This window comes from Notolabrus celidotus, chromosome 4 (assembly GCF_009762535.1).
Source record: "Notolabrus celidotus isolate fNotCel1 chromosome 4, fNotCel1.pri, whole genome shotgun sequence".
In the NCBI taxonomy this organism is placed as follows: Eukaryota; Metazoa; Chordata; class Actinopteri; order Labriformes; family Labridae; genus Notolabrus; species Notolabrus celidotus.
The window spans coordinates 36,081,172-36,106,349 of NC_048275.1; the positions used below are offsets into that span (position 1 = coordinate 36,081,172).

General features: G+C 40.4%; 3 protein-coding genes across 4 annotated transcripts in view; 2 read left to right on the forward strand and 1 right to left on the reverse strand.

Annotated features, from left to right (window-relative positions):
* Positions 1 to 13,082, forward strand: part of tk2 (thymidine kinase 2) — a 32,759-nt gene extending 19,677 nt beyond the window's left edge. The window contains exon 11 of the mRNA XM_034681359.1: positions 13,060 to 13,082. The gene's annotated coding sequence lies outside the window, so the exon portion shown is untranslated. The remainder of the gene's footprint in view (positions 1 to 13,059) is intronic.
* Positions 43 to 9,909, reverse strand: LOC117811213. 2 transcript variants are annotated; one of them, XM_034681356.1, is made up of 6 exons: positions 9,377 to 9,904; positions 8,007 to 8,116; positions 5,604 to 5,730; positions 4,978 to 5,103; positions 2,096 to 2,660; positions 43 to 810 (listed from the first exon to the last, which is right to left on the reverse strand). In XM_034681356.1, exons 1-6 carry the CDS (start codon positions 9,713 to 9,715, stop codon positions 392 to 394), a joined length of 1,686 nt encoding a protein of 561 aa, XP_034537247.1. In that variant the 5' UTR covers positions 9,716 to 9,904; the 3' UTR covers positions 43 to 391. The 2 variants fall into 2 exon arrangements, with proteins under 2 accessions (XP_034537247.1, XP_034537248.1); XM_034681357.1 differs by lacking the exon at positions 4,978 to 5,103 and having other exon boundaries at positions 9,377 to 9,909.
* nvl (nuclear VCP like) overlaps positions 12,049 to 25,178 on the forward strand; it is a 26,264-nt gene continuing 13,134 nt past the window's right edge. The window contains exons 1-15 of the mRNA XM_034681355.1: positions 12,049 to 12,158; positions 12,540 to 12,613; positions 13,203 to 13,273; positions 13,993 to 14,045; positions 14,792 to 14,882; positions 15,004 to 15,058; positions 16,856 to 17,101; positions 17,506 to 17,608; positions 19,951 to 20,027; positions 20,243 to 20,377; positions 21,600 to 21,701; positions 21,815 to 21,932; positions 22,160 to 22,304; positions 24,093 to 24,399; positions 24,538 to 24,759. Of these exons, the coding sequence (XP_034537246.1) occupies positions 12,557 to 12,613; positions 13,203 to 13,273; positions 13,993 to 14,045; positions 14,792 to 14,882; positions 15,004 to 15,058; positions 16,856 to 17,101; positions 17,506 to 17,608; positions 19,951 to 20,027; positions 20,243 to 20,377; positions 21,600 to 21,701; positions 21,815 to 21,932; positions 22,160 to 22,304; positions 24,093 to 24,399; positions 24,538 to 24,759 (1,782 nt within the window). The 5' untranslated portion in view covers positions 12,049 to 12,158; positions 12,540 to 12,556. The remainder of the gene's footprint in view (positions 12,159 to 12,539; positions 12,614 to 13,202; positions 13,274 to 13,992; positions 14,046 to 14,791; positions 14,883 to 15,003; positions 15,059 to 16,855; positions 17,102 to 17,505; positions 17,609 to 19,950; positions 20,028 to 20,242; positions 20,378 to 21,599; positions 21,702 to 21,814; positions 21,933 to 22,159; positions 22,305 to 24,092; positions 24,400 to 24,537; positions 24,760 to 25,178) is intronic.

Sequence of the window (25,178 nt, forward strand, 5' to 3'; positions counted from 1 at the left end):
AACCTGACCCGAGAAAGGATGACTTTAACAAGAGAACAGACATCAGGAATGACTTCCATCACCTTTATTAATATAATCTAAAAAAGGAGACATCAGGATTACACTGCCTAAGGAATTTAGGTCAAGATGCTTCTTCTATAAAATTAAGAGACCTTCACATAATATATGTTCTAAAGTCAAACATACCTCATCTGCTAAGAGAGAACTGAATAAAAACTACTGTTGGAGAACCGTTACATCGTCCTTCATGTAATTATGTCTTGATGTTATGAATAAATCTACAGCAGTCTTAGAGATATTTTGCAAAGTGCCTGTTTGAAACCTGCCTTAGATAAATGTCTTTTTAAGTCTGCACAGTCGTTTTTGAAATCACTGCTCTGAATATCGTGATTTAAACAAGAGAAGCATGTTCTTTCTTGTGATGCTCGACTAAAACGTAGCTCTGTGACAGCTGCTCCTCCTCTCCTCTGCCCGTGTCTGCGCTCTCTGTATCTCCTCCCTGCTGCTTCATCACTGCTGGATCAGACTCAGACGGTGTGGTGAGTCTTCCTGCAGACTGGCTAGGTGCGGGACCCGTCTCCGTCACTGGAATCCTCAGGCTCCGCTCTCCTGCCTTTACATCTGTTCTTGCTTTCCTCACTTTCACCCTCCTCCTCTCTTTATTTATTTTCTTCCCTCCACTCATGTCATCTTGTTTCCTCCTCTCTTCCTCCTTCGTCTCCTGTAAATCCAGCTGGCCCATCCTCTCTTCCAGCTCTCTGATGTCCTTCAGGTCTGCGGAGCTCAGAGATGGACTCCCTTGGTTGTCGCCTGTGAAAACAAAGGGTTAAATGTTTTACTGCTGACTGAAATTAATTCAAGTATGAAATTATAATACATCAGAACAAATGTAACAAAGTGGACTCAGTGGTGCGATTTATCAGTTATGTTAGTTTACATGGCCTCATTAATACAACTTTTGTTTGTTTAGTTAAATTATATGTTAACCATTAACATCTCTAAATGACATAATACACAGTACTATCCCGGGTCTGTTTGTGTTTTGTGTTAAATCTAGTTGATAATTCCACCATAGCTAAATACAGGTTAACAGAATAATGACTGACAAACACAGATGATATCTAAATTACTTTTATTAGTTGTTTTGTTGCTGACTTCTTTGTCTTCCAGCAAACTTACCTGCAGCACGAAATCTGAATCAGAGGGGGATGTCCCTGCACTTCCACACATTTTAACCTCTATGTGACGTCACGTAGGTGGTTGTAGTCGCTCCATGTAGGAGGGGGAAGCTGCTGAGTGCGGCAGTAGCTCAGTCCATAGGGACTTGGCTTGGAAATTGGGGGTCACCGGTTCAAGTCCCAGAGTGGACAAAGTTTGGCAAGTGGTCTGGTGGCTGGAGAGGTGCCGGTCCATTTGCCTGGGCACTGTCGAGGTGCCCTTGCGCAAGGCACCAAACCCCCAACTCTGACATCTCTCCTAAGTGCATGTCCATAGCATGTTTGTGCATGATTGTATCTATATCAAACTATGTGTGTTTGTAGCATGATCAAGAAAAAGAGAACACAAGAGCGCGCTCTGTAGAGGGGAATTGCACATTTTGGGATGCGTTCAAGTGCCGTAGGAAATTGGACTATCCAGTGAATATGTTGTCTTTGTGTGTGCTTTATAATGCTTGTTATGTGTGGGGTGCTCAACCCTGTAAGTGAGGCTGATTGTGACCAGGTTTTGGGGATGGGGACACATGCCTCTATAAATTCAGTTGGCTGTGAGAAGCCAAGGGGGAAAACTGTCAGTCAAGGCCGCCAGGATCTACTCTGTTAAGAGTTTAGTTATTCTTAGTTCCTTTTGTTAATAGTTATTTTTTTTATTTTGTTTACATTTTCTTGTTTTATATGCTTCCTGGTTGCACCTGTAAATAAATCTCCACTGATAGAACCTTCATTTAAGTGCTCTGAGTCTGCCTCCTACTTCACCATCAACCCTCTGGCTAAAGTATCTTATACAGAACATGAAACATTCTCCTTTATGCAAAGAGAGAGATTTGTGCAGATTAGTATTCGGCTTTGATGTGTGTATGCATGTGTGTGTGAGCTACCTGCTGCAGTCTGCTGTTGTGGAGGCTCTGCAGCGGGCTGAGGCTGTCCAGCTGTAAGACTCTGCCCTGCTGTGGACCCGGCTCTCATTGTGATGTGCAGGGAAATGGCACGACGATGTTCATGCTCATCATCAACTCTGCCCTCTCCAGCGTTAGATAAGCTGCCGGTCACGGTGTCTCCTGTGGCTGCAGTTCCACCACAGTCTCTATTATTACTACCACTGCATGTGACATCATCAACACATGACTCATCCGGTTGGCTGACTTCACTTTTACTGCAGGTGGTTGTAGAAGAAGCTTCAATGTCTTCCACAGGATCTCCTGTGGGGAGCTCAGCAGCTTTACTCTCATCAGGTGTGATATTGATGCTTGCTTTACAGCTGCTTCTGCTGCTTTTTGCACGGTTAGGTTTGTCTGGAAGCAGAGGGCGGCCCCTGAAGACCAAGTCCGGGTAATTTATTTGCATCTCCATAAAAGATCGGTCTTCATTGTTCAGACTGCAGTGTCGAGGTTTGGGCTTGGGTTTGGGTTTCACTCCGATCCTGCTCTCCAAACGCAGAGGTACCTGAGGGAAGACAGGGTGACGTTCAGCCAGTGGTGGACTAAGTACATGTATTCATTACTGAAGTCAGAGTATAGATCCTCCTGGTCAAACATTCCTCCACTACAAGTGAAAGTTGTTCAGTCAGATTCTGACTTGAGTTAAAGTCCTGGAGTACTTGCTTTTAAAAATATTGAAGTATTCAAAGTACTTTTTAAAATATCTCTAAACGTATTTTCACAAAGCATGAGGTCAGTCAAGAATGCATGGGTGAACATTCTGCTCCGTTCTGTTTATCTAGAAAACATGATTTCATATGTAAAAAGTCTACCATGAAATATAAACTAAGTTACTACAAGCACAGACAAGTTTACAATGTTCCTCTGGAATCAAAGCAGTGTGTTAGCTCCAGACCTCCACATGCTTTCTCAGGTTAGATGCTGATGTTTTGGAGGCTGTGATGAAGTTTGTGTGGTAAACAGATCAGAGATTTACAACAATACAAACAATCATTCTTTATTTCAAAAGCTCAAACGTGGGTTTAAAATATGGCCGTGGTGCTCAGGTAGAGAATCATCATCCTTCTCAGTCATAGCCATCATCACCACGACTAAATGAACGACTGATCTGAAGAACGTTTGATCTACGCTCAACCCAGGTACGGCTACACCACTGAGACAAACCAAACACAAGGACACCAACAGTTTACGGTCTTTGGGATCTGATTTCAGAAAAGAAAACTCATCAGCTGACTTCAAAGATAAAGTAGAGAGTAACTAGAGCACTGATAGAAATGTAGAGGAGTCAAAAGGATGATATTTGTCTTTAAATGGAGTAAAAGTAATAAGTTCCCCAAAAATAATACTCAAGTAAAGTACAGGCACTCAAAACATGTACTAAAGTACATTTAATTTGTTACTGTTCAACACTGTGTTCAGCACAGACTGAAGCTGGTTTGTTTCCTGCCGGGACAGAATGTGAGTACCTTAATGTTGACGTTTGATAGCAAAATGTATAAAGCCACTTTCATTTCAGCAAACTCCACTTTCAACCAAAACTTTTACCCTCCTCACTTTATTTTCGTACCAAAACACAGGTGTGTATATGTGGCCTGAAGGGAACGCACCTGCAATAACATTTCTGACAGTGTGCTTACAGAGCTGCATTAGCCTCCAACTTTGGGAGTACGCAAAAATACCGGAGTCAAATTCTTTGTATTCTTGAGATACATTGTGATTAAAGTTCTTTCTGATTCTGATTCTTTGTTGGGTGATCAACCTTTGATTTAACATCCTGTAATGCCAATTTGTCAAAAGTTCCTCGATGCACAGCTCAAATATAAAGTGAAAAACTCAGCGATGATCTGAGATGAGAAATCATTGTTTCAGACTCTTAAATTAATCAGACACCAACTCATTTTCTTCTTCAAAGCACCCGAACTTCAGCTTTTGCTCTTTGAAAGCTCTTTGACGTACAGTAATGAGTAAAGGTTATTTTACAGTTCTGTAGTTTTTATTGCGTTATGAATTTTAAGAGTAGTTTTGTCTGCAGCACGAAGGGGCCCCCAGGGAACGGTTCTGGTTCAGTTCCTGTTCACCCTCAACACTGCAGACTTCACCCACAACACAGCAAACTGCCACCTGCAAAAGTTCTCTGACGACTCTGGGGACGACAGGGAGTACAGAGAACTGATGCAGGATTTTGCAGTCTGGTGCCAGAGAAACCACCTCCAGCTCAACGCAGGAAAGACCAAAGAGCTGGTGGTGGATTTCAGAAGACACAAGCTCCCTCCTCCCACACTAGTGAACATCCAGGGAACCGACATTGAGATTGTGACATCTTACAAGTACCTGGGTGTTCACCTGAACAATAAACTGGACTGGTCAGAGAACTGCAACTCACTCTACAAGAAGGGACAGAGCAGGCTCTTTCTGCTCAGGAGACTCAGGTCTTTTGGTGTGGAGGGGGCTCTTCTGAAGTCCTTCTTTGACTCTGCAGTGGCATCAGCCATCTTCTTTGGAGTGGTCTGCTGGGGAAGCAGCATCTCTGCTGCTGACAGGAAGAAGCTGAACAGACTGGTGAAGAAGGCCAGCTCTGTCCTGGGCTGCCCTCTGAACCCTGTGGAGGTGGTGGCTGACAGGAGGATGATAGCAAAGCTATCTTCTCTGATGGACAACACGTCACCCCCCCTCCAGGAGACCATAACAACACTAAGGAGCTCGTTCAGTGACAGACTTCTTCACCCGCTGTCTCACAGAGAGATACTGCAGGTCTTTTCTTCCTGCAGTGGTCAGACTTTATAATTAATCCTTCTTAATCATCCTTCTCTACTCCATCGTACCTCTTTACCACCTGCCTCTTCATTCTTCCTCTCCTCCTCTTCTTCCTTTCGCCCCACCGTCTTCTCGTCTGTGGATTCCTCCAGCTCCGTAGATCCCAGTCTCTCGTGGAGAACCTCCAGCCACGTCTGCAGTGAGTGAGAGATGAGGTGAGGGAGACACAAGGTGTATGAAACAGCATTGCACCTGATTGAGTGTTTGTGTCTCATCGCTGTCAGGTCTGTGACTAAATGTTCTCCATGGATCAGTCCTTACACACAGCTGAACCACACTCTGTTCAGTCTATCCTCCAATGATTGTGTCTTTAGCTGCTCCTGCCTGTTCTCTGCTGTTCTGCTGTTGAAAGCTAGCAGACCGATGCTGTGAAATATGGCTTTGCATCAGAGTACAGTAAATAACACAGACAGCTTTTAGAAAGTGAACTTCTGACAAATTTGTACTCTGGATCCCTTTCATTGGAGCAACAGTGCTTTGCATAACAGTACGTTTTCACCCTCCTTGGACTTCTGGTTTATGTAATCAACCACCAAAGTTCTCATATATTGCATATTGGAAATAAAATGTGACTTTCAAAACTGTTTACAAATAGTGTAAGTATAAAATATGGTGTGATGGTTTCTGGTTTTACCTGTTGTCCCGCCTGATGCTGGTCGTGGAGCTCCAGGAGATGACAGCATTCCACCCGTGCCAGCAGCAGCTCAAAGCCCACCAGCTTGACTCTGTCAGGGTCCACTTCTTCACAGAGTCTGTACTCACTGAAACACAGGAGATACCAGAGACCTGATTACTTTGCTACAAGATTCTGCTTCAATCAGAAAGACCCCAAACTTCACAAATCCCCTCCTAGTTTACTAGTCACATCTTTAAAACTCAAGTCCAGATAGAAGTGTCCATATTTGTGATTTTTTGGTATGTCTGGGTGCTGTAAAAATAGTCAGATGAATGGGTTCCCAAACTTTTCAGGCCTTGACTCCAAAATATAGGTGCCAAAGACTCACGACCACCACTGAACCTGGATGTAATTAAATGTTGCTTTAAACTTCATTTAGCTGGTCTGCAGAAAATTAGCCGAGCTACATACATGTGTCTGTGTTTCCGGTGTTGTTATAAATTAACTGCTGCTACTGATGCTTCTGTTAATTAACTTTAAACTGACCCAAACCAAGAGTCATCTAAAGAAAGGCAGTAAATGTATTTGCCAGGTTTCATTTCTAAATGAATTACTTTAAAAAACATATTTACAGTAATGGCCATATACGAAATTTTAGATTACTTTAAACAATAACAAAAAAAATCGTGACCCCAATTACTGTCTGGCGACCCCCACTTTGGGAACCCCTGGTCTAGTGTGTCTCTGATTAAATAAAACTGAAAAACAAAAACCTTATAGAGGACAAACATAAGTCAGTCGAAAGCACATTCTTCAAAATCAGGTTTCATCACACCATTTTTCTTAAAATGTTGAGCAGAAAATATGAAAACTCTCTAAATGGTGCTCTTCGACCAGAAGTTCCAGGAACTTCTCTTTCAGGAAGGTTAATAACTCCTGAACATTCGTCTTCTCTGAGCCTGATAGTGTGAATGCGTCTCTGTCAGCTCCTGGTGTTACAGCCTTATGAGTTACCCTGTAAACTGGAGACCTTCAACTAAACATGTCAGTGTTTGTGGAGTTTACAACAGCTGTTGAAACACACGGAAGGCCGTGAGAATTGAAGCCAATGCTGAAATGTTAAAAATTGCATTTCATTGAGGATCCACTTGAGTCTGGCTGCAGGAACACCAGAAACCACATACACACCCATTCAAAGAAGACGATCTTTACAGCAGAAATAAACATGTTTACAGCCTGGTTCAAAAGATGAGTGTAGTCTGGATAGCTCATTCCTCTATCGGCACACACTGTACGGGGGTGAATTTTTTCATAATGTGGCGATTTTGAAGATATTAAGATTACCAGTTTTTCCAATGCAAGGCACAGCTGACTTGATTGACAGGCCGGAACACTGTAGCTTTGGCTAGGAGGCTCAAAGCCCGCCTCTTTACCTCACACTAGCTCGACAGCAGTTATGTTGAGTTCAACATTACCAATATGGCTCCCACAGACGATTGGCCTCAAAACAGCGCTTTAGGAACAGATGGGTGACGTTACGGATATTACGTGCATTATTTACACAATCTATGGCGGCACCATGTTAGAGTTAAGGAGGTTCTTCTTGTGCTGTATTTGATTGTGCTTCATGGTATTGCAGAAGGAGACGAGCATGAGTAGCAAAGCTGTTTAAAAACGCCCAAAATGCGCTAATACGGATTTCAAAGCCATGCCAGAGATCGACCAGTGTTCCAGTTTAAAAAGTGACCCTATTAACTTGAGACTGTCAACCGGATGCATCCCTCACAAACATCTTTAGATGATCATTAAATATCTGATGAGGATATTGGGACATGCTAATAAAAACTAAAATAGGATGCATTCCCGAGGACTCCTTCTGTGTTTCAACAGCTGTTGTAAACTCCACAAACACTGACATGTTCAGCTGAAGGTCTCCAGTTTACAGGGTAACTCTTAAGGCTGTAACACCAGGAGCTGACAGAGACGCATTCACACTATCAGGCTCAGAGAAGACAAATGTTCAGGAGTTATTAAACCAAGTGAATCTCAGATGTGTGTGATGTTATTGTGGACGGTAAGTGAAATAGAAACACTGCGGTTACCAGCATTGCAGGCCCCGCCCCCCAAAGTTCCTGGACCTTTGGACAGTATACCCTCCAAGCAGGAACTTTTCAAGGGGAGATTAACTAGCCCAGAACTAAATCTATTTCCTTGTTCAAGCTTTTAAAACGCACACAGTTCCTCAAAAGGTCTTTAGTTCCTGGGGAAAGTTTTTGCGGTTGCACCTGAAGGCGTTACTTTTGACATACCAGACCAGACATTTGAGGTCTTTCTTGCTTGGCTGAAGTTCAGACCTCTCAGATTGTTTCCAATGGTTTTAATTAACTTATCTAACTGGCTCCTCCTCTCATTGTTTCTTACCTCACTGGAGTGTCAGCATGTGGCAGGTATCCAATAGAGGCCAGGATAGACTGAATGGTAGAACTGCTGAAAACTGGCAGGAGACCGTACACAAAGGGACCTGTAAAAGTCTGAGACACAAACATACAGTTCTGTTATTACTGAGTGAAGAATGGGACATTTAAAAAATATCCTGAATGTCGTTAAAGAAACATTCTGTTATTGAAAACAATCACCATGTTTTTTCTGCTAGTACTAATAACAAGCAAACAGTTAAATCAAGAGTTTTGGATAAACTCAAAAAAGTGAAAAGTTCTATTTCTTCTACTATTTCTCTCAAGTACAAACTGAATTTCCTGAAATCAGTGAAGGCCTTGCGCTCATGTTCAAACAGTGATTGTGCTTGTGATGCCCAGTTACCTGAACATTAGATAACAGTAAACCTCACAGTTGATGAATTAAAAAAATGACAAGATCTGCATCTTTATGATTCTGAAATACGTTCACATTTACTTTGACTTAATTATGTCAGCTCGTAAATTAGTATTTTCCAACCCAAGACTCCCTCCAGCTCCACCTTTTCCAAATATGGTCACTTGGCTCTAAAAACTGTAATGGGTATTGTCGAAATGACAAACTCAGGGCCTCTTTATGATGTTCAGACAAAGAAACATCTTCTCATGCAGACAGTTGTGTTAGTTTACGTGCTATTTCTGTAGTCCCTATAACACATGACACCTACACAGGATGGCTGTATTAGTGGGACATAATACAACACTTGATATGAAATAAACTGGGGTATATAAAAATTAAAATATGATGATAACAATAATAATAATAATAATAATAATAATAATAATAATAATAATAATAATAGATAATAGATAAATAAATAAATAAATAAATAAAATACAGATAATAAAAATTACTATTATTATTTTTTCTATTAATATTACTTTATTATAGAGCACTTCCAAAAACACTGGTTACTAAGTGCTTTACATGGGCAGCAAAATAAAACAAGCAGGTCATAAAATCACACAAGATCAAGACATAAAACATATTTTAAAATAAATAAAATTCCTGTAAAATAACTCTAAAGAAATGCAATTATTTAAAAAATATTTCTTTTAAAATAAAGTTCAAGAACAATCAGGAAAGGCTCTGCTATGAAAGTGTGTTTTAAGAAGAGATTTAAAAGAGATCAATGACTATATTGTGGTGATTATGATCAATTCATTTCATCTTCTATACTATTATCTAGATTCTATTTCAAATCAGTTATTTTAAAATAAATTATCACTGTCTATTATTTTTTTAGGAAAATGAAAGTGAAGTGGAGTAGAAGGAAAGAGAGAAAGAAAGTAAGAAAGTAAGAAACCCAGTGTCACCTTCAATGTCTTGATTTCTTTCTTCCATGGCTGAAGGACAATATTGACACAGAGAGTCTCTAATAATTCTGTAGCTTTGATGACAGCAGAGAGAAACCTCCTGCAGTCTTCCCCCGAGGCTCTACAGCCCTCTTCAACAGACTGGTAGAAAGGGAAGTGCGTGAAGATCCCTCTGAGTTCTGGTTCCGTCAGGAGATACTGAGCCGCCTTCTCCAGCAGTCGGTCCTCTCGACATGGTCCAACTTCTGTACACACCTGAAGGAAACACTTGACGTAGTCCTCAAAGACCTCCAGGCGGGACACCTCGCTGTTTTCTCCCGCTGTGATACCGTCCTTCATGGCTGTCAAACGACTGACTCACAGCCAGTTTCTTTTCCAGTGTAATGAGGAAGAACAGCCGTCAAACCACTTAACGAGGAAGTGAGAGCACGAGCTGCTCTACCTCTTGGCACACTGGTCTTATGTTGTTAACACCTCATGGCTGATTGATAAATAACAACTTTTAAGCCTTATTTTAATATGTTAATTCAATAAGCTATTCGAAGAAAAAGTAAAATTATAGTTTATCTAATCAAAATAATAATATAGAATAAAAAGAGCAATCACACTATTGTGTTGTACAGTTCATTGTTTTAAAAGTCATGCTGTAAAATTACAATGCCTTTCTATAATAAAGCCCTACAATTTTACAGTATACAGTCACTTTTTTAAGCATTTAATTTTCACCAATTTAAGTTTGTTTTAAACACAATGCGAAAGGAAAGGTGCGCCTCAAGCTCAGAGCCACAGACAACCGGCCTCACGCACCGCCCCCGGTTATAGTGCCCTCCTTGAGACAGTCACGTGTGTTTTATTTATTGATTTATTTATTTATTTATTTATTTATTTTCATAAAGATATTTTTACTTCTTACAGTCTAAGTAAATCACTGTGCACTGTTTTTCTTTTATTTATTTTTTATTGAACATTTTATAATAATAGATTTACAAACATTACAGACATGTGCTCAAACAAATCCATATACCATAATACATAAAACAGACAAGGAGAAAAAATAAGAGAAAAAAAGGGATGGGGCCATAGACTGTATATAAAATGGATGTCATCTCGCTCGGCTCGAGGTGAGGCCGCCCATAAAACTGCTCCCCCTGGTGGCTGGCTGCAGTATAGGTAAAAAACTGTCTCCCCTATTCATTTGAATGAGGCTGCAGTCAAACTTTAAAAAATAAACACACGTGGTATGAATGTTTCTCACAACCATATGCTGTGGTGATATGTAGTTATTATTTGACTGTTTTGTGTTCAAGGCCTCTTTTTTCTGAAAAGTTTCTTCCTCGATAGTTATTAGAGTTTAAAAATCAGGGTTTTACATCCGGTTTTACTTTGATTGACAGCTGCCGTAGAAGGAAACTCTGTAGGACCCAAGCGGCAACCTCCGGTCTCAAACAAGGAAGCCCATGTGGAAGTGTTATAAACTGCAATACATCGAGAATCTGCTTGAGGCTGGCTGCAGAAGCACTGGAAACCACATAGACATGAATGGGAAAAAGACGATCTTTGCAGCATTAATAAACATGTTTACAGCCTGGTTCAAAAAACCGCTTGGATGTACGAAGCTAATCTCTTTATCGGCACACACTGCCAACAACGCGACAGTTCAGAAGATATTAAGATTACAAGTTTTTGCCCAAACGAGGACATGACTGACTGGACTCCTGGTCGGGAACACACTCTGCCTGGTTGAGTTCAGCATTTCCAATATGGCTGCTGCCGCCGATTGGCTTCAAAACAGCTCTCAGGAACAGATGTGTGATGTCACGGATACTACGTCCATATTTTATACAGTCTATGGTAGGACCTCAGGACGGTCCGCTGTATGGCAGAGCTTGTTGCCTTGGAAACACACAAATTCCCTACTGCTGCAGAAAAGTTACAAGATGGCAGCGTTCTGGAACAGGATATTTTGGCTTCAGAACCATACAATGGAAAAAGGCAGAGCGATGCTGTCCAAACAGTCTATGGATGGGACATATAACTCATGCCCATATATAATAAACTAATACAGTATATGCAACAATTCAGAAGCTAATACATCAATCTTCCCCAAGAAACTCATTAAAAAGATTTACTGTATTAGAGTTTTTAAGAATAATTTTAGTTCCTGTAACAAACCAGGTAAGTACAGGGTGCACTTTTCCATTTTACATTTGTGAATATGAAATTTACCATATAGTATCAGTAAATTTAAAATGAATTCTACATCGTTTTCGACATATTTGAAATACATATGACAGTCTTACAATCAATGATAAGATTATACTCAACTCAACTCAACTCAACTTTATCTATCTAGCACCTTTCATACATATAAACATGCAGCCCAAAGTGCTTCACAGAATAACAGAGACAGAAAACAACAGCAATGGTAAAATTATAAAAGGCATGATTATAAATAAAATACTTAAAAATAAAATAAAATCAATACAGTAAAGTAAAAAAAAATAAAATAAATATAGGTAGTTTTGCTCAACAAATATCCCGTCATTTGGGACCAAAAAGTAGAGGAATAAGTATAATACAAAACCATAGACTGTAAATAAAAAACAAAACATGTACAAAACAGGTGATTCTGTTTTATTTTGAAAACCCTCTACCGGATGTCTGACATTTTGTTTCCGGGTCAGCTGTGTGTTGTCCCCTCACGCGGCCAGAACTCAAACAGTAACAGTCGTCAGTTCACCACATTAACATTAATATTTGGATATGAGGTCCCCGTGTTGAGGTGAGTCACCTTGTGTCGCGTTAATACCGACCTTTTTATGTTACAGAAGTTATGAGGAGTGTTAGGAGGAGGTATAATGTGTCTGTTCTGTCACTTTACAGCCATACATCTCCTACTAACTCATACTTCTGGTGTAATTATTCCTATAGCAGCTAGCTAACTGCCTTCAGTGTAACCACAGAGCGTTGAATGCTAAAGGAAGGCTGTGTCATCATGTTCATGTGTATGAAATGTAAAGAAATGTGTCATCAGCTCTGCATATTACCTGCTTAAACAGAGACATATAGATATATGTGGAGTAAGAATGCTATATAATGTGATGTGACTGCTGTGATATCATTCCTCACATGAGTCTGGTTCTGAATGACTGTGTCCCTGCAGGAAACCACAGGAGGATCATGAAGAACAGAGGTGGAGGCTGTGTGGACAGTCGGCTCAGACAGAGAGTGGAGCAGGTACATGAATGCATCTCCCTGTTCTTGTCAGGTCACATCTTAAGAGTCTAACTGTAAACATTTTACCATACACTCTGACAGAAATGCAGGGCAGCTCCATAACAAACTCTGTCCCCTAAACAATAATATCACAATGAAAGCAAATAATGTGGGAGTGACATTTAACTCAGACTGTTTTGATACTTCCTGTAAAATCCTGTTAAATCCTTTTTTTCCATCTCAAATGAATCTCCTAATAAGATAATTCCTTTCCCCCTCTAATCTGGCAAGGCATGTTTATTTATAAAGCAGCATTCATTCAAAGAGCAATTCAAAGTGCTTTACAGAGTTAAAAAACAAAAACCAGAACAGTAACAATCAACAAAAATATACAGCAAACATTTACATTTTATATGCGGCCAGTTATGTTTGATCTACCCTCTCTCTCTCTGTACTTATGTAACTTAACACACACACACACACACTCTGATAAAACTCTCCTTAAAATACTAAAAAGTCAAGACGTGAAAAATCAGGGGCGTGCTCTCGTTTTTCATTCATTTCACCCTGTGGTATCCTGACTCTGATTCATGTCTGATTCTATTCCTAGTATCTGGCGTCCACTAATCGAGAGTATGTGGACCTTTCAGCTACTGCCCTGGAGCTTCAAAGACAGTACAGGTACGTTCATCATGACAGTGATGTGTTCAGGGTCACAGTCAGAGTCAGAGTTGGTGCTTTTATTTTGGTACCCTCAAAATGATCAATGAAGAACTAGGGATGGGTACCTTTCACATTTGAACCGATACGGTACCGATACCCAGTACCTGGGAATCGTTCCGGTACTCAACGGTACCAATTTTCGGTACTTTTGTGTGTTTATGTGGTAATAAATCTTAATTAAAAAAAAAAAAACGTCTCAAATTTGTTTAATTTAACATATTTATTTAATCTAACAAGAAATGAACAGAAACAGGATTATATAGGTGATTAGATATATTAGCTGACACGTGCTCGTGGCGTCTAATTGCTCTTTCGGGAGTTTATCAATGAACACACTTGAATGCCTGCAGACGGGAAAAAGTCAGTTCTCCGTCTCTTTATAATAACAGAACACACAACTTACTTGTTGGGCATCCACGCACACAGGAACGGTTATAAATAGGGCAGGTAGTACTCGGTAGTACCGACGGAATTCGGTTGGTACCTATAAAAGTACCGAATTTGGTACCCATCCCTATGAAGAACAGCAGGGCCATCAGGACGATGAGAGTTACTGCAGACCTGTCTGATTCGTCTGCTGCTGTTCATGTCAAACTGTTTCTGTAGAATTAGACATGAAGTGTGCATCCATAAGTCTGTGTGTTTACTTTGTGTTTGAATCATGTGTTTGTCATCAGAATGGAGTACGGCAGAAGAAACAAGACGGCATTCAGGATCCAAGTAGAGAAAGGTAAGAGAAGCAGAGGTGCTGATGAAAGTTGGGGAAAAGAATCGCTTTGAGACTCACAATAAGTCAGGGATATGTGGCCCCAGATATATGATATGATATCCCCTCCATACAACAATACTGTGGTAACTGATATATGGCATGACAGTCATGTATCATGATCAGGTATCATAATAACACATTACAATATCTGATTAACTGAGAAATACAAAATGCCTCTGTAGCCTTCAGTTAAACGTCTCCTCTAAGTCTTGCACATCACTGTAGTAAATATAAATTAGCCAGCTGTCACATAGTGTCTGTGGCCCCCTGTTATAGGTGAGTACAACTCTCTGCCCCCTGGGTGTGTTCTCCACCACTCAAACATCCTTTAACTCCTGTTACTGCTGTCTGATATCATCCCTCTGTGGGAGTGACACTGTGAGCAGCCATGAAGTAGCTGTTTGAGAGGTGAAGTTGGCAGGAAAATGTGTTCAGAGTTAAGATATGGAGTTTCTATGATTGTATCACACAGCTCAGGGTGGTAGTATGTTGCTGGATCTATATTTTGTCCAGCCTCCGTTGCTAGAACATACCTTTCCAGTCCTCCCAGCAGTCCCTTCACACGTATGAAAGTTCTGATTTAATTCTAGTCACCATGTGGGAAATGTTGACTCATGATTACAGATAAAAGTTCATCTTCTGTTCTTCTGTTGAAAGAAATGCTGTGAGGAGCACTGATTTGTCCTTTAATTCTGCTTCTCTTCTAGTGTATGACGCCATCATGAACGAGTCTGGACTCAACGACATTGAGAGCAAACACTTGGCTAAGAGAGCCAGGCACAGCAACAATGGCGCTGGGTAAAGGATCCTTCGTGCCTGCTGTGTGGACTTCACAGCAGGATTATGTCTCTTGTCTTTGTTTTTCTCATCCTCTCATTGTAAAGGTACTCATAAGTTATTCTTTCTTGTATGTTCACAGTGATGGCAGCAGCTCGGAGTCGTCTGACAGTGACGACCAGATTCTGGAGACCACGGTAAGACATGGTGTGAAAGCTGTGTCATACATGTTTGTAGGGAAAGCTTGTATTAATTATTTTAGCGCACACTGTTGTGTAGTTTAGCATTATCAGACACTTAGCTCCACAGATGCTAAACTGTGTCCTGATGAACTATCCAGAAGATTCAACTTGATTTTGTATTAACTGTAAAACTTCAAAAAGAACACAATTCATCATTTAACAACCTGTTTTATTTGCAAACTTGCACACAGTTAATCTGTGAACCAGTCATATGTATAAGGTTTTAAAAAAGCAACATAAGTTTTAACTAGGCTAGCAGCTAGCCTTTCATTCTAGTTTTGTCTGAAGTCAGTCCAAACTTGTCACCCTTGATTTGTGTCTTTCCTCGCTGACAGAGATCTACTTTGAAGGGAAACAGTCTGCAAAAAATCCAATTTAAAAACCAAAATTGAAAGCTAAATTGCATAAACAGAAATTATTTATAATTTTCCAAATTAGACACATTATTTGACTCAAGAATGTAAATTATTTTACAAAATTAAGATAAAGAAGAAAATGACATTCACCTTTTCATTTTCAAAAAATACCCCGCTAAATTATTTTCATAATTCTAATTAAGAATTAAATTAGAAAATTCAAATGCGTTATATGCTTTGACATTTTCATAATGAATTCACAATTTTCTTTACTCTAAAATAAAAATAAAAAGCAATTAAACCTTTTCCATTTTGCTCCTTCTGTAACACAATTAAAAGGAAAATGAAAATGAAATTTCAAATCTGGCCCGCTGAATAGTTCACCAATTCAAAGAAGCCGATCTTTACAGCAGAAATAAACATGTTTACAGCCTGGTTCAAAAAACTAGTGTAGTCTGGATAGCTCATTTATCGATTGGCACACACTGTACGGGGGGTGAATTTTTCATAACGCCGCAGTTTCAAAGATATTAAGATTACAAGTTTTCCATTATGAGAGGCACAGCTGACTTGATCAACAGATGGGATCACTCAAAACAGTGCTTCAGGAACAGATGGGTGACGTCACGGATACTACGTCCATATTTTATACAGTCTATGGTCAGACCTCAGCTCCCAAACCAACCATTTAATTGTGCCACTTGAACAGGAAAGTTAAAATGCAAAAGGTTTAATTGTTTTTTTTAAGTTATATTTTGGGGCTTTTTGCCTTTATTTGATAGGACAGCTTAAGAGAGACAGGACATGTGGGGAGCAGAGAGTGGGGGAAGATATGCAGGAAATGGAAGGCCAGGAGTCGCTTCCGGCGACCTCTGAGATGATGACTGTACCCTCTGTATGTTGGGCACTTAGACTGCTTGGCCAGCAGCGCCCCTTCATTTTATTTTTGAGTAAAAAACTGCTTATCCATTCTGAAAATTAAAAAGCATGTCTGTGATTGCATTTTCATTTTCAAAATTTATTTTTAATTTGAATTCTGATAATAATTTAGCGAGGCCTTTTTCTTTTAAATTAAAAAGCAAATTTTCTTTTTATCTTATTTGTTTAAAATTATTTGCGTTCTTGAAGATGAAAATGAAAATGAAAATTGGATTATCAAGTATTAATTCTATTTCTGAGTCAAATAATGCGCCTATTATTGGAAAATTAAAAATAATTTCTGTTAATGTTATCTAGTTTTCAAATGTTCTTTTTCATTTTGATTTCGGTAACTAGCTGCTTCCATAGAAGACATCTAACAAACACATTTCCTATATGTTGGAGTGTAACTTGAGTTTATGTGCACAGCCCTTGTTGAGGTTTAATGACTCCTTGTTCTTACATTTATCTTCTACAGCCCACCAACCTCATGAACAGCTCGCTTACATCTCTGTACCGGAAGGGACCGCCTGACTCCAGCACCTGCTCAGCCCGAAGAGATCAGCCTGCTGCCAGCTGCCCTGCAGGCATCACTGACCCCCCTCCCGGTGCAGAGACGCTGGTTTCCCCAGGAGGATGGTTCATTGATAGAACCGGAGGCCCTGACAAGAACAGAGTACTGATCGATCTTTGTGAAGAGGAGCCGGATAATACAGCACTAAATGTGAGTACAAGAGGAGGGCTCAACTGTACTTACACATCCTGACATTGTTAATAGTTAGGTTACATTACAACTGTTTATTGTAGGCCTGCTAAAGCAAGCTCCTCTACACAGATAGAATAAACACTCTCCCTCCCCCCAAATCCCTGGAGGCCAAAATTCAGTATTTTAACAGTAACTTTAATGCTTTATGTGGTGCTTAATACTAGGATGTCCATATGGTTTAGATTATCAGGCCCATTTCCTGTAATTTAAAGTGATTTTTAGTTATTTTAAACAGATTACAATTCACTCTTTTCATAAACACATTTGTACCTTTTTAAATGAAAAACCAAACCAATACTTGATATACTCAGCTGATGTCACTCTACTCATGCTACTACTTTCTTGTTTTCTGTAACCGGCAGACAGATGTATCCATCCAGGGGTCTGTGAAATCTCTCAAAAAGACCAAACGAAGGAAAAAGGTCTCCACTGAAACTGCAGACCCTGATACTGTGACCAAAAAAGGTACTCCAGTTCACAACTCTAACTATATGATAGGGTTTTTACGTAGGTAGGACACCACAATGTTTTTTTTACTTAATTTTCTAACCCTGTTCCTTATAAAAGTTGTGACACCATGTAAAATGTGAAGAGGAACATGATGTGATGATGTGAAACATAAAAAAGCTTGTTTTTCATGACAATAGCAGAAAGATGATTTATCAAATGCTGAAGATGAGAAACGTGTAAAATAATATTCATACTTTGGATTTAATGCCAGCCACATGTTTCATAAGATTTGGGACAGGGTCATGTTTACCACTCTGCATCGCCTCTTCTTTAAACAACACTGTAAACATTTGGGAGAACAGAGACAGGAAAAAAGAATTATCAGGATCAAGCTTTGAATCCCCATGACCTGGATGACTGAAAATCTTCACAGACATTATCAGGATGGCTGCTTATGTTGCTCCAAAACCTGTTTATATTGTCCGGCATAAACAGCGCCTTTTTAAATGTGAAAGCTGCATGGGCACGTATGTATCCCCAAACCATCACAGATCTGAGACAGTTTCCACTTTGGCTCAGTCCATGTTGAATGAGTCCAGAGAAGTCCCCTATGCTTCTGGGTCATGTTTATATATGGTTTCCTCTTTACGTGGTTCAGTTTTAACCTGCATTTGTGGATGCAGCGACATTTTGTGATCAAAGACAACGAGCCCATGTAGTGATCTCCACTACAGAGTCATGTCTGTTTTTAATGCAGTGATCTCCACTACAGAGTCATGTCTGTTTTTAATGCAGTGACTTCCACTACAGAGTCATGTCTGTTTTTAATGCAGTGACTTCCACTACAGAGTCATGTCTGTTTTTAATGCAGCGATTTCCATTACAGTCATGTCTGTTTTTAATGCAGTGACTTCCACTACAGAGTCATGTCTGTTTTGAATGCAGTGATCTCCACTACAGAGTCATGTCTGTTTTTAATGCAGTGATTTCCACTACAGAGTCATGTCTGTTTTTAATGCAGTGATTTCCACTACAGAGTCATGTCTGTTTTGAATGCAGTGATCTCCACTACAGAGTCATGTCTGTTTTTAATGCAGTGGTCTCCACTACAGAGTCATGTCTGTTTTTAATGCAGTGACTTCCACTACAGAGTCATGTCTGTTTTTAATGCAGTGACTTCCACTACAGAGTCATGTCTGTTTTTAATGCAGTGACTTCCACTACAGAGTCATGTCTGTTTTTAGTGCAGTGACTTCCACTACAGAGTCATGTCTGTTTTTAATGCAGCGATTTCCATTACAGTCATGTCTGTTTTTAATGCAGTGACTTCCACTACAGAGTCATGTCTGTTTTTAATGCAATGATTTCCACTACAGAGCCATGTCTGTTTTTAATGCAGTGATTTCCACTACAGAGTCATGTCTGTTTTGAATGCAGTGATCTCAACTACAGAGTCATGTCTGTTTTGAATGCAGTGATCTCAACTACAGAGTCATGTCTGTTTTTAATGCAGTGATTTCCACTACAGAGTCATGTCTGTTTTTAATGCAGTGATTTCCACTACAGAGTCATGTCTGTTTTGAATGCAGTGATCTCAACTACAGAGTCATGTCTGTTTTTAATACAGTGATCTCCACTACAGAGTCATGTCTGTTTTTAATGCAGTGACTTCCCCTACAGAGTCATGTCTGTTATTAATGATGTGATTTCCCCTACAGAGTCATGTCTGTTATTAATGATGTGATTTCCACTACAGAGTCATGTCTGTTTACAATGATGTTATGTACTGTAGATGATGAAATCCACTGATTCTTTGTTACTCTGAGGAACATAATTGAATTTGTTGAACTATTTTCTCACGCAGTCTCTCACAGAGTGATGAACCTCTTCCCATCTTTCCTTCTGAGAGACTCAGCCTCTCTGGAGTTTTTAAACCCAGTCATGTGACTAATCTGTTGATAATCAACCTCATTAGTTGGTAGATGTTCCTCCAGGTGTTTTTTAGCATTACACCACTTTTTCAGTGTTGTGTTGTCCCTGTCTCAACTTTTTTGAAACATGTTGCTGGCATCAAATTTTAAATGGGCATACATTTTTCATAAAACAGTCACATTATTTGATATGTTGTCTTTACACTATTTCAGTTAAATATAGGGTTTAAATGATTAAGTATACCATAGAAATCTGTCCCAACCTAATTTGAAGCAGGGGTTGTAGTGTGTTCTGTTGAGTTAGTACTCATTTTAAAAATTAAAATAACGAAAGGTGTTTCTAACAAGCTGCCCCAGTCTGCTGTGATATTTCCAGCATCCGTACGTTACATTAATAGCATGTTTTCTCTATATTTTACTTCTCAGCTAAATCAAAGTCAACAGAGCTGCAGTACCCGACTCTGAAGTTTGAAGACGTGGGAGGAAATGAAGACACGTTAGCGGTTAGTGCCTTTAGCCTTACTCACCTCTCTGTTGTGTTGAATATTCTGCTTTAGTAAAACAGGACAGCAGTTCATTGTTGTTACATTTTCCACCATGTGAACAATGTCTGAAGGATTTAAATCGTACACAGTAAGGATGTGATTAAGTGCTGGTGAACATGTGTGATGTTATTTACATTGCAGTACTCACTGGCTATTATTTGACACTATTGCAGGAGGTGTGTAAGCTGCTAATTCACATCCGTCACCCAGAGGTGTACCAGCAGCTTGGGATGGTTCCTCCAAGGGGCTTCCTGCTCCATGGACCTCCTGGCTGTGGGAAGACCCTGCTAGCCCAGGCTGTAGCCGGGGTAAGTTCCAGGAAATGCAAACCAATGAAGAAAATATCTTAATGATGTCATTGAATCAGACTTTCTACCTTCATTCTGCTCTGAAGACGATGCACCACACTATATTCTCACAGGGATCATTCACACCTGGTGTTAACACGCCTCCTGGGTGGTCCAATCACAAGTGGGCAGCACCTACGAGAGCTTCACACTTTGCATTAACGTGTTTCTAGTGAACACTATTGATGGATCTCACTTTCCTGTGTCTAATAGAAATGAAGTCTAATTAACCTTTATTAGACTTTAAAAGACACTACATAACTATGCATCAGTATCCTCACTGCACTGCATTCTCAAACTATGATGAATTGCTTGCACGTCTCGCCTGATTATGTCATTACAGGAAGGGACTGATCATGCTTTATATCAGGAAATACAGGACAGGTGGTGTCATTGATGAGTTAGTTGACAGGGCATGACATAATCATAAAGTACAGAAATATCTTCATTGCTGTACTTCAATTTAAACTCTGCTATGTTACTGGTCTGTTATAGCTCTGGCTTGTTTTTGTTGTAGGCTATGTATGTAATACCCTAAGTAGATCATTGGTTACAGTGCAGTCTCTGTGCTATGGTGGACTCTAAACCCTGACTAACAATCCTCAAATAAACTGCTGCTATGGAGAAAGTCACAGAGCTGTCTCTCCCGGTGTTATGGTTTTAAAAGTGACCCTGTAAACTGGAGACCTTCCGCTTAAGGTGTCAGTGTTTGTGGAGTTTACACAGCTGTTGAAACACAGAGGGAGTTCCTGGGAATGCAAACTAGTTTAGTTTTTATTAAGATTTCAAAATATCCTCATCAGATATTTAATGATCGTCTAAAGACGTTTATGAGGGATGCATCCGGCTGAGAGTCTCCAGTTAACAGGGTCGCTGTTGAATCCAAAACACCGGTCGATCTCTGCCACGGCTTTTTGAGTTCAAAAGGATTTTAAAGCCGTGTTGAAACGTCTTTGCTACTTGCGCTTATCTCATCTGACTCGTTGATTCAGTGAATCCATCTGTGATACAGCCTAACCCAACAGGCTTCTCGCCCTGACTCTGCCTTCAGTGTCCTCTCAGTAACACCTCACTCCAGACTCCCTCCAGGTTTTTGGGCTTCCATGAAGAGTCATGTCTGCAGAGAATGGTCTTGTGAATAGCAGATCAGTAATGTTGTGTGTTGTGTTTTTGTGTGTCTCAGGAGCTGCAGCTGCCCATGTTGAAGGTGTCCGCTCCGGAGCTGGTGTCTGGAGTGTCGGGGGAGTCTGAACAGAAGCTCAGAGAGCTGTTTGACCAGGCTGTGGTTCGTAATGCTTTTCTTCTTAACTGATAACATGATATCGGATGAAGAACATTGACCGTGTCCTGTTGCATTCTTAAGGTCTAATGAGTAGTCCCTGGTTCTTGCCCTTGCAGAGCTCTGCCCCGTGTATCCTGTTCATAGATGAGATCGATGCCATCACCCCAAAGAGAGAGATGGCCTCTAAAGACATGGAGAGGAGGATTGTTGCCCAGCTGCTCACCTGCATGGATGGTAGGATGAGAAATGCATACCATTCAAACTGACTCATCAGTAAGAGTTACATGGATCCATCAGATTGTGTGTCTCTTACTGTTGAGTCATTAATGTGATGATATGAACTATTGTATCTTTAACTCTAATGAAACTGACTGAGGAGGAACTGAACCATCAAATAAAGGAGAGAGTAAGTTACTGTTGAATAATTAGAACAATGCTTTGTTGTCCTTTCCTCCTCACAGACTTGAACAGTTTGACGGTGACGGCTCAGGTCCTGGTCATTGGTGCCACCAACAGGCCGGACTCTCTGGACCCTGCCCTTCGCAGAGCAGGACGCTTCGACAGAGAGATCTGTCTGGGTATCCCTGATGAAGCAGCGCGTCTCAGGTATAACATAGAGGATAAGAAAGCATGAGATCATAAATAGGCATATTAGTTTACATTCATATCCTACAAATTGTAATTGATATAATCTAGATTACCCTTTCAAAAACATTTCTAGTTTTATTGTTGTCCTTTACTTGCTGACAATGCTCTGAGTACCATTTATAGTTTTCAGATTTTCTTTATTGATGTTTGAAAATCATAATACTGTTTTTCTTTTGGCATCAGCATTGAGTTTACAGGAAGCTATGACGGCATATAAGGGCCCAGTGTTGCCAACTCCTTCATTGGCTGTCCTAAAAGTTGCTAAATGACGTCAACATTTAATTTGCATAATTTGAATTGTAATGGACGCTGTTGGAGAGATGAGTAACATTGAGGGAGAGACAAAAAGAGGTTAAAAAACATTCTAAATATGTTTATAACTTCACTTAGGAGCCTACAACAAATCAAAGTAAAAAATTACATTTTTCAACAATAACATTTTCAACATGTTTATTATATACAATCTACATTAACTATCTTAATGGACCAAAAAGAGACAGTAGGCGGGATCAGCCAGCAGTGTCTTCGTACATGCATGATACATTTGCAGTCTGGATGCTGAGGGATGAACGTCTCCTGCTCTGAATGCAGCTAGGAGGGACTCACAGCAGCATCCACTGTTTGTTGAGAAGAGTAAGAACGACACATGCTCCAAGAGTCTCCATTAACACCAGAAAAAGTCGCTAGATTGGTCGCCAGTCACTTTTTTGAAAAAGAGTCGCTAGAGGGGTCTGAAAACTCAAAGTCACTCAGTTGGCAACACTGTAAGGGCCACTATAAAAAGACACTAACAAAAATTGGAAGTGACAGGAGAAGAGCTGCGTATTTTGTGAGATCAAAGTCACAACTTTGGACTTGGAAACTAGTATTTATAGAAATCAAGTTGCTTCACTTTGGAACATCCTGTGCCATTACGCACAAGATAATATTTATTTATTTATTTATTTATTATGAATGCTCCCAGCAGGAAGTAAGCTGGTTATAAACAGTGAAATATGTCATGTATGTCATGGATGGATATAAAACGGTAAGGGTTCCCTCCCTCCATCCAGCTCATCATATCTGTGGATAGAGAGCAGCTTGGATCAGCTGGGTGGAGATGCTGAGGCTTCAACTCAGCAATAATAAAAATGAACTCTGGGGCAAACTGCACTGAGATGGCTTGTGATGTAGCTCATATCTGTCGTTGTAATTGCACAGAATGTGTTTTTAAACTTAGCCATAAGTTGTTCTCTATGATAGAAATATAAAGTTTCACCTGCTTATAAGTGGAAGCTTTTAGAGCATTTGCTGTAATTCCATAATCAAATGCTAAATCAGATTTAAAAAGTATGGTTTAATGAGGTCAAGGATGGCAGACACACTGTAGGGCAGCAGCATCTGATGTGAGAAAGTGGGGAGAGATGAGGCTCCCTTAATAACTTTTCTTTTTCACAAATTTGCAACTTTATAAACTCACAAACACTTATTTTTCTCACAATTTTTCTACTTTAATCTCAGATTATTGCTCCTCTCATCTGGATCTTTTTTTTTGTTCTTCAATGGCCCTAATATGCCGCCGTAGATGGCTGATAGTTGCATAGTTTCAAAAATATTTGCTATTGAAAGTTGTTTGATGGTGAATTAGGACTTATTGCCGTATCTAAAATCTAGGATATGCACAAATATAGTGTGGATTTGGGTTTGTACTGAAGGATCTGACTCTGTGATGCACAGCACCCAAATATATGCACTGTGCCCTGTTAGGATCCTAAAGACGTTGTGCAGGAAGCTGAAGCTGCCGGAGGATTTTGACTTCCAGCAGCTGGCTCGCCTCACTCCAGGCTACGTGGGCGCAGACCTCATGGCTCTGTGTCGTGAAGCTGCAATGACTGCTGTAAACAGGGTTCTGCTGAGAAGGAAGCCACAGAGCTGTGACCAGGGATCATCTGAAGAGCTGATAACAAGCGAAGTTCAGACTGAGGCTGCTGTGATGGACGAACAAGTCGGAGAACAACAGACGACAGAGACAAACACAGAGCCCCAGGAAGACTCCACACAGAAGGACCTGCAGGTACGGGGAGCTCAAAGAAGACTAACTCCACTCACATTGATAATAAATCCACAGAGACGCGCAGCAGTGTTTGAGGATTATGAATGTGTGAGCCAGGTTGTTTTTTATTTTACCTTGTGTGTTGTGTGCTCTGTGCAGCAGGGGGAGCTGTGGAACCTACTGTACCTGTTGAAGAACTCACAGGAGTTGTCAGAGGAAGAGCTAGCTGGCCTAACTATCCTCATGACGGACTTCCATCTCTCTCTAGCCAGCGTCCAGCCTTCGGCCAAGAGGGAGGGCTTCGCCACTGTGCCCGATGTCACTTGGGAGGATGTGGGAGCCCTGCAGGATATCCGAGAGGAGCTCACCATGGCCATACTGGTAACCACACGGAGTTCTAACGTTTGTTATCCACAGTATCACATGCTGGACCATTATCATCTGTAGCACAATGAAAACTACAAGGATACATTTCTCAATGAGTGTCTAACCTGAGAGAACTTATTTGTCAGTGGACTTCACACCTAAACCAAACCAGCCAGGGTTCTTGCCTAACCCGAACCCACAGTATCTGTCAGTGGTCTTCACGCCTAACCCGAACCTTCAGGCTTCTTCACAACCTATCCCCTCACCCAACCCTTACCCTAACCTTTTATTCATGAACCACTTTTAAGGGGTAGTTCAGTTTTTCCTTAAGTGGGGTTGTATGAGGTACTACGAGGTCAGCTCGGTCCCTTTGTTGAGAGAACTGTACAGAGTACCAGCAGGGAAGCTAGGCTACCAACCTCTTGCAGACAGGA